Source organism: Alosa alosa, chromosome 20 (genome assembly GCF_017589495.1).
Source record: "Alosa alosa isolate M-15738 ecotype Scorff River chromosome 20, AALO_Geno_1.1, whole genome shotgun sequence".
Lineage (NCBI taxonomy): Eukaryota > Metazoa > Chordata > Actinopteri > Clupeiformes > Clupeidae > Alosa > Alosa alosa.
Genome location: NC_063208.1, coordinates 10,131,867 through 10,149,423, shown reverse-complemented (window position 1 = coordinate 10,149,423; position 17,557 = coordinate 10,131,867). Strand labels below are relative to the sequence as shown.

General features: G+C 42.4%; 2 protein-coding genes across 6 annotated transcripts in view; one reads left to right on the top strand and one right to left on the bottom strand.

The window, feature by feature from the left end:
* The window catches only part of pals2b (protein associated with LIN7 2, MAGUK p55 family member b), a 22,412-nt gene extending 14,516 nt beyond the window's left edge, over positions 1-7,896 (top strand). For all 5 annotated transcript variants that reach the window (XM_048229871.1, XM_048229870.1, XM_048229869.1 and 2 more), the window contains 9 exons: positions 151-303; positions 529-756; positions 2,351-2,482; positions 3,066-3,162; positions 3,556-3,624; positions 3,923-4,084; positions 5,343-5,545; positions 5,767-5,895; positions 6,496-7,896. In XM_048229871.1, the coding sequence (XP_048085828.1) occupies positions 151-303; positions 529-756; positions 2,351-2,482; positions 3,066-3,162; positions 3,556-3,624; positions 3,923-4,084; positions 5,343-5,545; positions 5,767-5,895; positions 6,496-6,672 (1,350 nt within the window). In that variant the 3' untranslated portion in view covers positions 6,673-7,896. The remainder of the gene's footprint in view (positions 1-150; positions 304-528; positions 757-2,350; positions 2,483-3,065; positions 3,163-3,555; positions 3,625-3,922; positions 4,085-5,342; positions 5,546-5,766; positions 5,896-6,495) is intronic.
* Positions 7,897-10,987: 3,091 nt separating this feature from the next.
* On the bottom strand, positions 10,988-17,077 carry gsdmea (gasdermin Ea). The gene is given in 12 exon segments (XM_048229788.1): positions 10,988-11,739; positions 11,995-12,068; positions 12,803-13,073; positions 13,214-13,347; positions 13,588-13,719; positions 13,928-14,063; positions 14,161-14,227; positions 14,563-14,667; positions 14,886-15,025; positions 15,027-15,079; positions 15,465-15,675; positions 16,623-17,077. Coding segments are annotated over 11 exon segments (1,548 nt in total). The 5' UTR covers positions 16,623-17,077; the 3' UTR covers positions 10,988-11,514.
* Positions 17,078-17,557: the final 480 nt, after the last annotated feature.

Here is a 17,557-nt window from a genome sequence, read left to right as displayed (position 1 = left end):
AGAGGGTGCACTTGAGTAGACCCTGCTGAGTTTTATATCAGCTCACACTTTGTTTCTGATTCTTGTATGACTCTCTCTTCCCTCTCTCTCCCTCCCCCTCTCTCTTTCTCTCTCTCTCTCTCTCTCCCTCTCTCTCATCCACTCCTTCAGTCTCTGCTGGAGGCTCACGACATGGTGGCATCTAAGTGCTACGAGGCCCCTCCCCCGCAGGACATGAGTAACGATGCGCTGGTGAACAGCGCTCTCATGCAGGCAGACGCGGTCAGGATGATTGGCATCCGCAAGAAAGCCGGAGAACCTCTGGTGGGTGTGTTTGTTTAAAAAGTAAAATTCATAAAAAGTGTTTTATGTTAATGTGCATGTCTGTTTGATATCTCTGTCTGTTTGTTATAAGGTTGTAAGTACACTATGCTGTGTTTGCATCTTTTCTGTGTTTTTCTGAAATTTAATCTGTTTGTGTGCGTGCTAATGCAAGCTTATCTATTTTTTATTTTTTTTTTTGGAAAAACTACAACTGCGTGTGTTAAGGGTGTGACATTCCGTGTGGAGAAAGATGACCTGGTTATCGCACGGATCCTCCATGGGGGCATGATTGACAGGCAAGGCTTGCTCCATGTAGGTGACATCATAAAGGAGGTGAATGGGAAGGACGTTGGGAACAACCCAACAGAACTGCAGGAGATGCTGAAGGAATGCAGCGGAAGCATCACCCTGAAAATCCTGCCCAGCTACAGAGATGCCCCTGCACCTCCACAGGTACGGCACAGAACACACACACACACACACACACACACACACACACACACACACACACACACAGCCATTTATACAAATGCACCCACACCCCCAAAGGTACTGCACAGATGCAGAACACATACACACACAAGTCTACACACTGTTTTATTCTCAGGAGGAAATGGCACCATGTCAGATGGTATCCCATAATGCCTTGTGGCAGAAGAAGAGCATTGGGAGTCCTATTAAGCACACTTCACAGGGTATCTGGGGCACAGACACACACATGTCTGTAGTAATCCATTGTGTCCAGCAGTCTAGTACAAAATCTGCCTTTTTGGTCAGATAGTGCAAACAAGGTCCTGGTTTGTCTCTGTATGGAGCCAGTTGATATGTTGTTGATGGTATTTGTGGGTTAGTGTTAGAGGAATGCAGTCCATCCTTATTGGACCTCCAGCAGCGCGTTGTCCCAGTTGTAGCCATCTGCCTCGAACACGCTGTGTGGGGAGGTGGGAGGGGGTGGGATGGGTCCGAGACAGCTGATGGTTCGTGCTTGTGGCCTCTTTTTCCCCAGGCAGCTGGAACTCTGCAGTCCACTCGGGGTCATCCCAAGTGTCTGCCGGACTGAATATGAAACATATCCAGCACCAACGTGACACTGACCAAAACTACTAAGGTTTATTTGAGCCTGTGGTATTTCAGTACTGTGTTTTTTTTTTTTATCCTCATAGAGCTTGCAGATACACTAGCTGTGTGGCTGGAGTTAGTCCACAGGCCTCTCCTGAACCTGCGGTGGGGTGGGGTGGCTGAAACTGTGCTCTGATTTTCAGCCTAGTGGTATTTAATCGCACTTTTGGCTGCCACTACGCTGTATCGCTTTCACGCCACGATGAAAGAATCTAGAATAGGGGCAATGATGCAGTACTGCCTTACTGTAGTGCTCCTACTCTTAAGGGTGAGAATGCTGACCTGACCCTCCAACTTCCTGCCACCACATCCCTGACCCGACCTGGCCGTCACACCCTCCTCCTAGTGGCTGCTGAATGTATTCCACCGATATGTTTGTTCTGTTGCTTTTGATGAGTTTTTAATGTGCATGTCTTCACCCCTGTGGTGCGCGGGCAGTCTTGGCAGAGCCTCAAAACTGTTTTGCTTGTACAGCTGACGAGGGTGTTTACGCCCAAAACATCCTGTTTCTCAGGAAAAATAGGCACTACTTTGGAACCCTGCTCACTTCCACTTCACACCTCTGCCTCCACTGCAGAAACCTCCTGAATGTTCTATCTATTGATATGTCCACACACATAAAGACACATACACATGTTGACACTTGCACCATGTTATTATACAGAACTAGGTCGATGTAGGAAAGGTCGCCATCTAGGTGACCTCTCAACAGCTAGGCGCAAGTGTATTTACATGATTCTTTTATACCTTTTATCATAGATCATAGAACACACACAGAACACAACAAATACATAGAACACACACATAAAACACATATAGAACACATACAAGGACGCATACATAAAAGATGTATTTTTGAAAAGCAATGTTTTTTTTGCAGAGTGCAGTTCCTCCATATCATGTTGTAATTGCCCTGCTCCACCAACAGGTCTATGTGCAGCCTCACTTTGACTACAATCCAGCCAATGACAATCTGATTCCATGCAAAGAGGCGGGGTTAGCCTTCCAGCGAGGGGACATCCTACAGATTGTTAATAGGGAGGACCCTAACTGGTGGCAGGTGAGCCCCACAGCTTTCTCTTCAGGTTTCTCTTAAAGGTGCTCTAAGTGATGCCACACGTTTTTTAGGCTAAAACATTTTATGTCACTTACTGCAAACATCACCTAACCAACCGCTAGCTGTCTGTGTCCTGAATACACTGTAAAAAAACGCGATCTCTGTGGACAGCCCAGGCTTCAAAAAACCGCAACAAAAACAACCTGTGCAAACCTAGCCCATAAAAACATGTCCCAGCAAATCACAGAAGAGATGCGCTTTTAGGAGAGGTTTAATTGCACGGGAGTAGCACAAGAGGGAGGGGGAGGAAGTAGCGAGCTAGCTCTCTGTTTTATTTGAAAGTCAACAGAAGTGATGTTACCCAGCATCGCTTAGAGCACCTTTAAACATCTAAAGTGTACAACTGGTACTTCTGGCAGAGAAGCCGTTACCATGACGCATTACTGATGGAGCACGTGTTCCCTGAGCATGAGCAGAGTTGCTGTTGTTTTAGTAATGTGCACATGCATTGGTACGTGCAGTATTTTGGTGCATTTGAGCTTTCAGAAACGTGATTGAGGATCTGATTGTACGCCTCTTTCCCCAGGCTTGTCATGTTGTGGGTGGAGCTACAGGTCTGATACCCAGTCAGTTCCTGGAAGAAAAGAGAAAAGCGTTTGTTCCTAAAGACTGGGATGGTGCAGGTACACACACACACACACACACACACACACACACACACACACACACACACACACACACACACACACACACACACACACACACACATACAGATACACACACATACACACACACACACACACACACACACACACACACACACACACACACAGATACACACACACACACACACATACAGATACACACACACACACACACACACACAGACACACACACACACACACACACACACACACACATACAGACACACACACACACACACACACACACACACACACACACACACACACACACACACACTTTCGTAGAGGGCATGGGAGAAAGCATGCCCTTTGGTATAGGACTGTGTGTGAACAAGGGGTTTATTTGAGACATTTGATCCTCTCCCCTCATAGGTGCTCTGTGTGGCACAATAACTGGGAAGAAGAAGAAGAAGATGATGTATCTCACAGCCAAAAATGCAGGTGAGGTCACTCACTAGTACTAGCACGCTGGTCCCTTGCTCAGGACTGGGCCTCTACAATGCCAAACGGAAACAATGAAGTTTAGTTTGTTATTATCAATTTTCCCTGTGTCATCTACATCGACCAGTTAAGACGTTTTTTTATTATTATGGAACTACTATTTTTATCTTGGACTGATGATTGCTATGGTTGTCTTGTAAGGTAGGCCTACAACAGGACTTTCAGTAGGCAGATTCTATTAGAATTTTAATTATTTGTCCATTTCTTGTTATGTTGTGTCCTGTGTCTTTTCTGGCAGAGTTTGACAGGCATGAGTTGCAGATTTATGAGGAAGTTGCAAAGATGCCGCCTTTCCAGAGGAAGACCCTGGTTCTGATTGGTGCTCAGGGAGTGGGCCGCCGCAGCCTGAAGAACCGCTTGGTGGTGCTGCAACCCGAACGCTTTGCAACCACAGTACCATGTGAGTACAGAAATACACACACACACACACACACTATCACACTCACAATGTTTTGACAATCAATCAAATTAATATATACCTGTAGATATACATATGTGAATTGTATATACAGTGCCTATAAAAAGTATTCACTCCCTATAATTCCACTTTTAATGCTTTTATAAATGGAATCTTGATCAATTTGTTTACAACAGATTTCTACAAAGTAATGTTAATTGATTACAAATATACTGTATGTAATGCAAAATAAGCGATTGTATAAATATTCACCCACTTCAAGTCAGCGTTTAGTAGATGCACCTTTGGCTGCAATTAAAGCATGGCGTCTGCGTGGATAGGTCTCAGTTAGGCTTGAACATCTTGAAACTGCAATTTTACTCCATTTTTCTTTGCAAAACTGCTCAAGCTCTGTCAGGTTGGAAGGGGATCGGGTGTGAACAGCCCTTTTCAAGTCCAGCCACCGATTTTCTATAGGAAGGAGGTCTGGGCTTTGACTCGGCCACTCCAGAACATTCACCTCATTGTCTTCAAACCATTTCTGTGTAGTTTTGGCTGTGTGCTTAGGCTCATTGTCTTGCTGGATAGTAAATCTTCTCCCAAGTCGTAGTTCTCTTGCAGACTGAATCAGATTGTCCTTCAGGATTTCCATATATTTTGCTGAATACATTTTACTTTTACCTGTACAAGCCTTCCAGGGCCTGCTGTCGAGAAGTATTCCCACAGCAGCATGATGCTTCAAATTAGGGATGGTGCGTTTTTGGTGATGTGCAGCGTTTGGTGTCCGCTAAAAATAGCATCGTTGGTCTCATCAGACCAACAAACCTTTTTCCATTTGACCCGGGAGTCTCCCACATGTCTTTGGGCGAACTTTAGTCGAGATTTATTAAGAGCCTTGCCACTCACCCATAGAGCTTTGACTGGTGAGGAAACTCGGGCAAAAGTTGCTGTGTGCATAGTTTCTCCCATCTGAGCAGCCTGAAGCTTTTAACTCCTTCATAGTTGTCATAGCTGCCTTGGTGGCCTCCTCCACCATTATTCTTCAACGGTCACTCGGTTTGTGGTGACGGCCTGCTTTAAGCAGATTTGCACATTTGCCATATTCCTTACATTTCTTAATGATGGATTTCACTGATCTACAGGGGATGTTCAGTGACTTGGACATTTAAAAGCAATAAAAGAGGAAATATCCAAAGGGGCACCGTATATACGTAATTCATATACACACTCACCCTTTCTCCATCTGTCTCTTGTGCACTAGTCACGTCACGACGGTCACGTGACGAAGAACGCGATGGCCACTCCTACCGCTTTGTGTCACGGATAGAAATGGAAATTGACATCCGAGCTGCCCGCTACCTGGAGCATGGCGAGTATGACGGCAACCTGTACGGCACGAAGATCGAGTCCATCCACCAGGTGGTGGAAACAGGCCGAACCTGCATCCTGGACGTCAACCCTCAGGTGAAACCCACATGCTGTGTGTGTGTGTGTGTGTGTGTGTGTGTGTGTGTGTGTGTGTGTGTGTGTGTGTGTGTGTGTGTGAGTGAGGTGAGTGTGAGTGTGTCTGTTGCTGCTACTAATAGGGTCAGTTCTCTCAGCAGTCTCGGGGAACCGGCCTGTTGTCTGTCTGACTGTTATCTGTTTCTTTCCTCACTCTCTGTATCTCTCTCTATTTCTTTCAGGCGCTTAAAGTCTTGAAGACATCAGAGTTCATGCCATATGTTGTTTTCATTGGTGCGCCTGAGTTCGAAACCCTGAAAGCTATGCACAAAGCGGTGGTCGATGCTGGAATCACTACCAAGCAACTCACAGTAAGTCCTCATCTCACTTGACAAACAAGAAACATTCACTGGACAATTATGAAGACCCTTTATTACTGAAACTAAAACTTTCCTTTCAGCTTTGAAATCACTATAAGCTTCTGACTGAGCCTTCTGATAATTAGCTTTGAGTTCCCATATTATGACTGATAATGAACTGCCATACTGAACTACATCATACGTGTGATGCTAGACCAAGAGCAACTTGTAAATGTGATCTCATTATACTATATCACTATGTATTTGAAGAGCTCAAAATACAATTTGCAATAACAGCCCTGCTGAAAAAAACAGCCTGACCAGCTTCCTCAGATGGTCACGCCAGCATGTCCACCAGGTGGCTCAACCAGCTACACAAGCAAAGACCAACAGGAGCTGGAAGAACACCAGCAAAGACCAGCTAAAACCAGCTTAAACCTGGCTTAAGCTGGTTTCTAGCTGTTTTTTTCAGCTCTGATGTTATAAAATCAACCATTTCAAACCTGTTAAAAATGCCATCCCTTTCTCTCTCTCTCTCTTTTTCTCTCCCCCCACTTTCTCTCTCTCTCTTTTTCTCTCCCCCTCTCTCTCTCTCCCCCCTCTCTCTCTCAGGATGTGGACTTGAGGAAGACCGTTGAGGAGAGTGCACGCATCCAGAGGGCGTACAGCCACTATTTTGATTTGACCATTGTCAATGATAATTTGGACCATGCATTTGAGAAGCTTCAGGCAGCAGTTGACAAACTCTGCTCAGAGCCACAGTGGGTCCCGGTCAACTGGGTTTATTGAGAGTGTAAAATACACATGCACATAGTCTCACACACACAAACACACACACATATCACTCTGAAGGGTGTGTGTGTGTTTGTGTAAATACCTCTGGCGACTGGTGTAGTTTGTGTGGCGGATTACCCATTCGCTGCACCAGAACAGTTTTAGCCACTCGTGTGTGTGTGTGTGTGTGTGTGTGTGTGTGTGTGAGTGAAACAAAATCCCGCCCCCTTTTGCATTTTCCAATGAAGTGTTATTTTCTACTGAATCTGAAGAATCTTTTATTTATTTTAATATTTGCAAGTTTCTACAAGAAAATATTTCTAATCACGACAACAAGGAATTCAAAAGGAGAAAATTGGAAGAGAGAGGAGCTGTATGAGCTCTCATATGTTCTAACTCACTGCTGTGTGAGTGTGCTATTTTTTTTTTGTTTGGTTTTTTTTTTTTGTAGCTTCCTGGACCCAATGCTGTTAGTTCACTTTTTGTTAACTAAAATGGTCGCAAAAGAGAAATGCATCTTGTAGCTAAATTGAAAAAGGGCTTTACTGGAACCAAGACAGCAGGTCAAGAACAAGGGCAAAATGGAGACGGGAGTGTTCCAGAACCCGAATGAGAAAAATCCTTCAGAATTGTTTACAATGGTGTGCTGAGGTTGGTTGCCATGGTCGTGGTGGTGTAAGACGAGCTGAAGCACATCGCAGAGACCCTCAGACAACTGTGATAGATCTCAAGACGTCACCTCTATGCTTTTACCAGTTCTCACTTTCAGAAGTCTGATATCCCCTGTGCATGTCTGTGTGTCATAATGACAGCTGTGTTTTGTAGCTTTTGTCTCATTTCTTGTAATGTTTTTATTATGTGTTAAAAAAAAAACACTATTTGTCACACAAAGATCACTTTAGCTCGGAGATCTAGTCATCAGATTCCCCATTATGCTTTTTGTAGTTTTTTTTTAAATGGAACCAAAGTCACCCTTTTAGGAACCACTCATGTTGTTCCTCTGTTTAGCATACATGATGTTCTTTAGATTTTCTATCTGTGTCGTTGGTGAAAACTTGTCTCCCACAATCCTTTTGCTGTGTCACCTGTTTGCCAAAGCCAACTTGTCCATCAATGTGTTTGTGAAGTAACTGGTTCAAATTTTGTTTTCATTTGTCTTTATTACCCTCACTGGTACTGTAATGATATTATGTATACCTCTGTATACAACGCAATAAAATAACATTTTACCCTCTTGAATCAAAGTTATTCTTACCCAAAATATCCTAAATGGCTACCAGATCAAGCAAAAATGTTCATACTATCCTGCACACTACGATTAACATTAGAATTTTTACACATTTAGAGTTTGTTGCCTTTGTTAGATGGAACGTAGATACCGTACTTAATTTTTACATACTTACATACATACAGAGGGCTGTTTCCTTCAGAATATCCTGAATAGCTAAAAACTGAACATCCAGTCTTTCTGTCAAACAAACACACTTGCAGAGGTAATTGATGACATTTAGCAGAGGTGGAAAAAGTACGAAAATATTGTACTCAAGTAAAAGTACCAATACCTTGATGAAATATTACTCAAGTACAAGTTAAAATACCGATCTGAAAATGTACTCAAGTAAAAGTAAAAAGTAGTTCATTTAAAATGTACTTTAAGTAAAAGTTACTTAGTTACTTTTTTTTTTTGGGGGTACCAGAACAACCAGTTTTACCAAAGACTTTCTAATGAGGAGATACAGCACTCAAAAAATCCTCCATAGTAATGCATGGGGTTAGTTTGTAACGCCAATATGGCAGTTCTCTACACATCATATGTCTACACATATCACAACCCTTCCAAGCAAAACGCGTCGACATGTGAATACATTGAGCCAATCATGTGGTGTGTTGTAAAATACATTGAGCCAATCATGTGGTGTGCTGTGAAGATATGGTGCCAATCATCTGTTGTGATCTCGCTGCTGGAGCAAGATTGGTGTTGTGAAGCCTTACGCACACACATTTCTGCTGAAATAGATGCACGATAAGTGCTCAAAAAGTGTTGCAATATGGCCGCCGAGTGGAGGTACTTGCTAGCCTGGGTGTTCCCATGCTGCCTTGCACGCGATTTGATTCACGCTGCTAAGGCAGCCTGGAACCATGGAGAAAATTTTCGCCTGAGATAGGGAACCAATCACAGAACAGGGGGAAAAGCAAGAATGATGAGCTATGCACAGGCGCATTTGATCATCCGTGGCACCCAATAAACGGATCTGGGCATTTTTTCAAATCTGTTGAACGTTTGGTTCCCAAACCCGTCTCATTGAGAAGTGGTAGCCAGGCTAGGTTGCCTGAAAAGGGCGTTGAGAAATGGAGATCTATGTGAAAAAAATCACCGGAGTTCTCCTTTAAGTTTGAGCAGTAGTTGATTTTCAAAGTTAGTTGCACTCATCCTTGGGTCGCTTTGTGAACAGTAATCCAGAACAACTGAAAAGCCCCTCACAGGCAGCTTAGGCAGGCAGGCCAATATTGAGTTGCAGAGAGTTTTTTAAATTTGGAAACGAGCAGAAGGTTCAGCAGATTAAAGGGCGTTGTACTGGGGGGAAAGGGGGAAGTATAGGGCCCCAATGGAGGAGAGGGCCCGTGAAAAGTGGAATACAGGGGGCACAACATTTTCACCAGGCATTAGTAATAACTCAGGTAATCCACACATAAAAAATCCAAACAACTCCATAAGTAGAGTCATGTAATGAAGTGGAATAACACAGGGGAAAAGTATTGAACACGCTAAGAAAAAACACTAAGGCAAGGAAAGGGAAGGAACGAGCTGGAATCTCTATAGAGAGTAGTTATCCTTTCTATCTGTGCAAATTAATATAAGCTTGGTTAGTAGCCTACATATTGATAGGCTATAAAAAGGTTTTTCATTACCAAGGTGTCACACAAGAAACATTTCATGATGGATAAAAGCAAAAAGCTCTCCCAAGACCTTTGCAACCTTATTGTTGCAAAACATATCAATGAAACTGGTTACAGATGCATTTCAAAACATCAGAATCTTCCAGTAAGCAGCATGGGAGCCATTATCTGCAAGTGGAAGAAACATCACTGCATCATCAACCAGCCATGCACAGGATCTCCTCGTAATATTTCTGACCAGGGAGTCAGAAGGATAGTCAATTCCAAGAGCCAAGGACCACTCGGAGAAAGCTCCAGAAAGACTTGAAGGCAGCCAATTCAATTAAATAGTTCTGGAAGTAACTAAAGATCAGGATTCACAAGAGGGACCCCTGGAATCTGTTTAGAACAATGGGCCAAAATCAGACCTGATACTGCGACCAATAAGTTTTGTCATACAGGAAATGTCTTGAAGCTGTCTTTACAAACAAAGGCTTTTCCACAAAGTATTGAAGAAATTTCAGTAGGCACGTTCAATACTTTTTTCCTGTGTCATTCCACTTTAATACACAAAACTCTTATGTTTGGATTTTTATATGTGTGTTAATATAATGTGTGGTGAAAATTTCGAATAGACTCACTGGAAGTTTAGGCTAATTACTGAAAAAAAAAAAAAAAAGCGTTCAATACTTATTTCCACCATATATTTATTTTACCTGAATATTTTAACTTCCAAATTAAATGTCAAAATGAATGTAAGACGAAATTTAAAGTTTGACTGACTGGATTTTGTATACAAATCATAGTGAAAACTGTGTAAGGTCACTCTCACTCTCCCTTGCTAATGGTTTAGTCCGCCTGCACGATTCATAAGGTAGTCTAGGCCTATCTTTTGTTTATTTAGTTGAGCATCGCTAGTAGTGGACCGCTAATTGTTTCGCTGCTGGTGCAATGTCTTTCTCCAAGAAAGCCAAGTCAGGTTACTACAGGGAAAAGAGAGACATCAAAATGAGGGGAAACAACTGCTAATAAACTTCTTTCCAAAGAAAGGTGAGCACAAACGTCAAAACACGAAATCCCATGGTGTTTGCTTAAATATCTCCGCAATCATTAGTGCTAAAACAAACTGAGACAACCAATTCTGCATGGCGCCAGCTTGATTCATAGCTGTTGTAGGCTACATGCTGATCATCATCACTAGTGGTTTTAGGGCGCGATTTTTTCTCTCCCTTTCCGTTTTCGTTAGTCTTAACTTTTTTTTTTACTCAAGTAACGGATGGGATTTTTGATGTAGCGAAGTACAATACTTCACTCAAAATGTAATCAAGTAAAATTTAAAATACCGATTTTATAAACTACTCAATACACGTGAGTAAATGTATTTCGTTACTTTCCACCTCTGACATTTAGTCATGTGTCCAACAAGCTACAATAAGTTACATTGGAGTCTGAGTATTGAATGCATATGCTTCTTTATTAATATATTAACTCTTTTCATATTTTATATATGTATATATATTTTCCTTCCTTCATATTATTATTGTCTTATCAAACATGATGTAAACATGAACTTGAGTATAAAAAGACAACAAACTCTGTCAAGAGTCAAACAAGTCGATGGAAAATGTTCAGACATCCATGCTGTTGATTATAAAAACATGCAGGCAGACTTGTAAAATCTGAAATCAACTTAAAGAATAAAAAAAATTGTTGTATAACCTTCTTGAACTGTAGACTATATTGTTTGCATGGTGTAAACATTAAATACATTATTAAAGCCACAGTCCTGTTGTATGCAGCAGTACATGCATATAAACTCTGTATAAATGTATTGCATTTGGCTATATTTCACTTATAAATGATCTGATACCATACTTGTAATAATTCCATTAAAAAGGAGGATAAGGGAGATACAATTTCCCTATGGTCTTATATGAAGTAATTTTCCCAGGCACATACACAGGAGTGCTTCTCCTTCTCCTACTCAGACATCAGACTAGCCAGGCCTTGTAGAGCAATGCACAGGGTTAGAGGCTGGAACCCAGTGGCTTCCTTGGACTCCACCAGCAGCTTGTCCGTCTGCCTGACCAGCTGAAGATGGGCCGAGAGAAAGAGGGATTCCACGCTACGGAAGGCCTCCTCACACTGCAGGAGTGGGGGCACGGCATCCAGAGGGAAGGGCTGAGACTTCATCAGATCCTCCGTCTGAGAGAACAGAGATGGTCTCAAGTGCATGCTTTTGAGGCAACCTATAACTACTTTTTTCTGACTTTTGTCTGTTATCACATGACTGATCTACCCTGGTGGAAAGGGATCAGCTGACACAGACAATTAAGTTACAAAGTTTATGTAAAGTGTAAATACAACGCAGATATTACATTTTCTATGTATTTTAGCACTCTGCTTCTGTGAATGTATCGAGGCACTGACTAGCAATGCACAAGTGTGTGTGGGACTCACTAGTTGGCTGACAGATGGCAGCAAGCCGGCAGAGCAGCAAGACTTTATCAGATCCAAGCAGTCGATTGTCAGCTCTGAGGAGACATTCACACACCATACACATACATATGTATTAAGGCCACTGGAATTACATCCATCATGATGGTGACATCACATATTGCTATTATCTGTATTTCCGTGACAAATCTGTCTGACAAGTAATGTTGAAAAGAAATGAAAACAAGCCAGTGGGAATACATGAGCAACTCGGACAGTAAAGTGTATTTCATCTCGGAGTGGTTGATCCCTAACCTGGCAATAGCCAGATGAATTTTGCTCCGCCTAGCTCCACTCATCCATCTGGAACCGATCCATTGAAGTGTTGCTTCAGAAGGCTGGGCCTAATCAAAAAATGCTTGCATATGATTGAATAAGCCACTTGTCCGTCATTTATTGACGTGCTACTTCAACCACTCACATCGAAGCCAACCCGTGACGCTAATAACAGACTCACAGTCGCTTCTACGCTATGTCACATCTATGAAACTCCCGCCCTGCGTCCTGATTGGCTAAACCATAAAGTTGGTTGGAGAAATCACTCTCAATAGAAGAGGTCCCAGATGGATGTGAGTGAAGCTAGGCGGAGCTAAGCGGAACGACATTCATCTGGCTAGGGTCAGGTTAGTTGATCCCTATCTTAAATGGCTTTTCCCTATCCAACAAATGGAACAGTGACACCAGTGAGACCATGTGCAAAGTGCATTAAAGTATTAATTATAATACACACCCATTTGGATGACGCAACAAATATATGATCATGTGATCTCACCCAGTAAAGCGCTGACCAGCAAATGCAGTGCGTGGCCTACGAGCAGTCCGTCAACTTGTTTCTCCGTGGCTGCCGAGGACTGATTGGCCGAGGGAGAACTGGATCCAGTCTCTTCGTTTGGTAGAGTTGCATGTTTGCCATTGCGACTTGACAGTCTGTGATGAGCTGTATCCTGATTGGCTATAGGCCATAGCAGATAAAAGATGGCCTGGACCCTCTGGTCCTGGCACTGTGATATGTCAGCAACCTCACCTGAACACCTGGCATCTAACTGATGAGCACAAAGAGACAGAGCAAGAAAGAAAGAGAGAGAGAGAGAGAAAGAGAGATGAAGTGTAGAATATGTAAAGAATATACATTGCAGTATATGTTCAGTGTATGTCTGGTTTGAATTGGATACTTGCTGCTCACCCAATCCTCCAGTACACTCAGGAAGTCTTTGTCCAGGATAGAGGGACCCAAAAGGGAGAAGAGGGAGGAGCGAGTCACGGCGTCCAAATCAGACAGCATGCCCAGGTCTTCTTTTAGATTTGCTAGCTCTGCAACTGACATCACATCACACATGCATACATAAATATACATAAATATACATTTACATATAACACATACCCAATATATGCTAACCCAGAACCAAACACAAAATAATATTGTCTAAAACACATTACACATCAAAATGTAATGCTAACAAGAACATACAATTAGGATTGTGCAGAAAAACCAGCCAACGTACACACACAGTAAGACATGCTATTCATTCATACAAACAGACGCACACATACACGTACATGTGTTCTGTATGCTAAGAAACTCTTCTGTCTCCTCCAAGGGGCCATCCACCTCACACAGACTACTGCCATCCTCGGTCTTCCTAACATTCCAGTCAAACCCGCCCTCAACATCAGCCTGTAAACAAAGCTCTATAGGACAACAAAAACAAGGAAAAAAGCTAACATGTTCACATAGATGTAATTTTTTATTTTTGATATTTTTGCTTGATGTTATGTTAGCTGACATATCTGAGCACTCTCCCTCTTACACATATATATACATACATACACACATCCAGAACATACATACTATAGGCACTATATATAAATAAAAGTGACTTGACTTGACTTGACATACCATATTGGCCGCTCCTCTTGATTCTGAGCTCAATGACACTATAGGCCAGGACTGTCTGCGAAGGAATCTCCATGGAAACATCACTGTCCATCTGCAGAGTGGAATCCTCATTCACACTCACCATCAAACCGCCACACTTGCACACACACACACACATAGACACAAATTGTTACTTTTTTATGCGTGCATACACACACACGATCCTATTCTATTGAACACATGCCTGTATACACCTTCAGGGGGACCGTCTTCAGTATAGCCAACAAAGCTCCACAGCTTCCAGCTCCAAGTCCATGGTACCTGAGGAGGAAATATTTAGTGACAAATTAGAGTAGATATGTCAGATACCTCTTTAATCTATATTTTCTGTATGTACAGTATACATATACTCTATGTGGTCCCTCTGATTTCTTTCAGTCACAATTGTTCCTGGAACATTTATTATGGACTTGGAACATCAAGGACTTCAGCAAAATGACCCAAGCAACCTACAGAAAAGGTATGTATATGTATATGTAAATGTACATGTTAGTCCATTATTGGTGTTTTTAATGTCACCAAAATCACATGTATGCATGTCTGTATGTGTATGGATATGTGCCTGAGCCAGGTGAGTGCTCTTTTTTTTTTTGTACCTGACAGAACAGGAGTTTGAGGTGAAGATGCGCTCTTTCAGGACAGTTATCACCTTCCTCTTACACAATGACTGCTGCACAAGAGGATGCTGCAAGTCCACCAACCTACAAAGATCAGAATCGCACCCACATGTGTGACCTGATATGTCTGCAAACACAAGGTACTTTTCAATGTTGTGCAAAAACAGAAAATTTCTGGTTTTGCACAACACTGAAAAGTGTTGAATTAATGTGTTCATGCGTGCGTGCGTGTGTGTGTGTGTGAGAGAGAGAGAGTCAGGCAGAAAGAGAGAGGGAGGGGAGTAGGATTACAGATTGCTGACCTGTCCTTGGAGTCATTCATTAGTTTGTTGATATTAACCATCTCTTTGTGGAGTTTGCCTAGTGATGAGTGAAGCTTTGAAGATCCCTGTCCCTCTGCCTTAACACGGACCCCTCCAGCTTCAGCACTCAGAGAGCCTCCCATGGTCTCCAGCATACGTGCTCTCATAGTCCAAGAAGTCTGACTTTACCAACACTGAGAAGACACAGAGGTAAATGCAGTGCAGTACAGTGGTCAAAGTTATACATTCGAACCCCACTGATTCTCCTTAATGAGAGAGAGAAAGACAGAGACAGAGAAAGAGAGAGAGAGCGGGGGGGAGGGGGGGGCTGTGAGTGGTTTTATTGGTTAAAACAATCATGTGCAAATCTGCTGATCAAAAGAACAGACTGTATGTTCATGTTACTGCCTGATGCTGGAGACTGATGCCACAGACGTAGTCATTTTTTTCATGTTTTCGTATTTATTATACAGGAAAGTATTAAAAGTAACTGAGTCTTATGTCCATACAATGCATGGCAAAAGGGCCTTAAAGAACAGCCATGGGAGTGTGTGGGCATAAACACAAGGGTGTATATACCTGGCCGAAGAGTTTTTCTCCCTTGTGTGATTTGTGTGAGGGTGAAGTCGGTGGGCCTGTATTTGGGTCTTTGCCATGGCCATTTCTTCTGACTTTTCAAGACCACACCCAGTGGCTGCAGCTTGTCCGAGTCTGTGAGACGAGTGACGGCCAGCAGAGAGCCATCAGGGTCTGTCTCACTGACCAGGTGACGTGTTACCTTAGCAAACATCTTTAAAGAAAATAACAAGAATGGTCAAACAATGGTCATGTTCTGCTCTAACATACTCTCTATACTCCCTTAAGTTAGTAACATACTCTCTATACTCCCTTAAAGCCAATATTAAATATTGTCTTGTCCATTTTCTGCAATTCGATTTTTCTGCTGAAACTGATTTTGATGTAGCCTACACTGAACTAACTCAATGCACCATGTGTGTGTGTGTGTGTGTGTGTGTGTGTGACTATCAATCATGTCATGTGTGACTATTAATCATGAGAGAAATGGCTGATGTATTATGTGTACTACAAAGGTGTGATGTGATATGATCCTGAAATGACCCTTTGCCTGATAGATCTGAAAGAACAAAGTCAGGAGTTAAAATATAATTTGTTTTGTTCTTCAAAATCCTGCATGACCCCTCCAAGTAATGACACAGAATCTCGGAATGTAAACAATTGAGGAGCAGAAGACATAGAATGGGGCCCGGAGAGGGAGTCCCATGAGGGGACATCTACATCTTGTCTACTTACCTGATGCAACATGTATGTAAGATGTATTTTCTGACAGATCAAAATATCCAACATAGGCGGATATGATCATGGTATAACATTGAGTTGATTGTGGGTCTGTAGGCTACTATGACTGTTATAACGTTGAACAGAAATAGAGTGTGGGTTTGTACTATGACTGTAAGACTTTATGAGCTTTAGAATAGGCCTATAATTCAAAGAGAAGCAATCTGGTATGGTTAAACTAATATATTGCCCTGGCTGTCTGTCATCATAACAAATACAAACGGTAAATATAGCCTACAGATTTAAGAGTGCAACTGAAAAAAAACTCACACTTAGTAGTGTGACTGGGGAAAAAAAATAACAGCCACTTCACTGAGGCCACTTAGGCAGATTTCGTGACAGTACACACAAGCAACTTCTGCGTCACAGATCACCACTTACCGTTATAGACGGAGGTGAGAAGCTGACTCGAGAGTAGACCACTTTCCTTGTAGAGCAGCGCAATATTTTCACCGTAGGCTAGGTCATTCCTCATTCGTGAGATGAGACTAGCACTAGTCTCTGTTTGAAACCCATCCTCTCCTAATGAAACCGATGGTTTGTTGCGTTTACACCCTTTTGGAAAGTTCGTCAACGCGAAAAGGAGATAAAGTTCTGAAAATTACATCTACCAGGACACACCCACCTATTTGACCGGCCGCTTCATAGCCTACGCATTTTGGATTCAAACCGACTGATGTAAATCCACTTTTCTCAAATTATCTTCAGTTGGCTAAAAGTTAAGTAGAGATTCTGACCATAGACTGTGATTCTGACCCCAAACGTGTGCTTGTAATGAAGGGAAGGCAGCATTCTGGTGCTGTCCCGCCTCCGCCATAATAGGAATCATATGAGGGGGCCTCTCAATGGGTCGCAGGCATGAACAGGCTAGTCCTTCTACTGGCCGAGAATCAACTCTAATTTGAGCCTTTACTTAGAATGCCAGTAAGACTATGGTTATGAGGAAGAGGAACTTCAAACGGATTTCTGAAGAATCCATCCATCCATACACACACTGTAACTTGTTTGTGTGCCCTGGCAAAGGACATGTCAATTGGTGCACGTTAGGATCATCTTACACTCTCTCTCCCTCTCATTATAGCCCAGTTCTAGTAAAAGTCATTTTTGTAAGTGTAACTTATTACTTGAGGAATATCACTGCTTTGAAACGTTATGATAAGGAAGGACATCAACATTTTAGGGTCTGGTCTCCTGGCTAATATATTAGATTGATCCAGCTTCTAATGGGTCACATCACTTGAATTATTTCTTGCAATTATGTGGAACATTTGCTCAGAGAGCCAGCTTGTTGAGGTCAAATTTATTAAGTAGTTCCT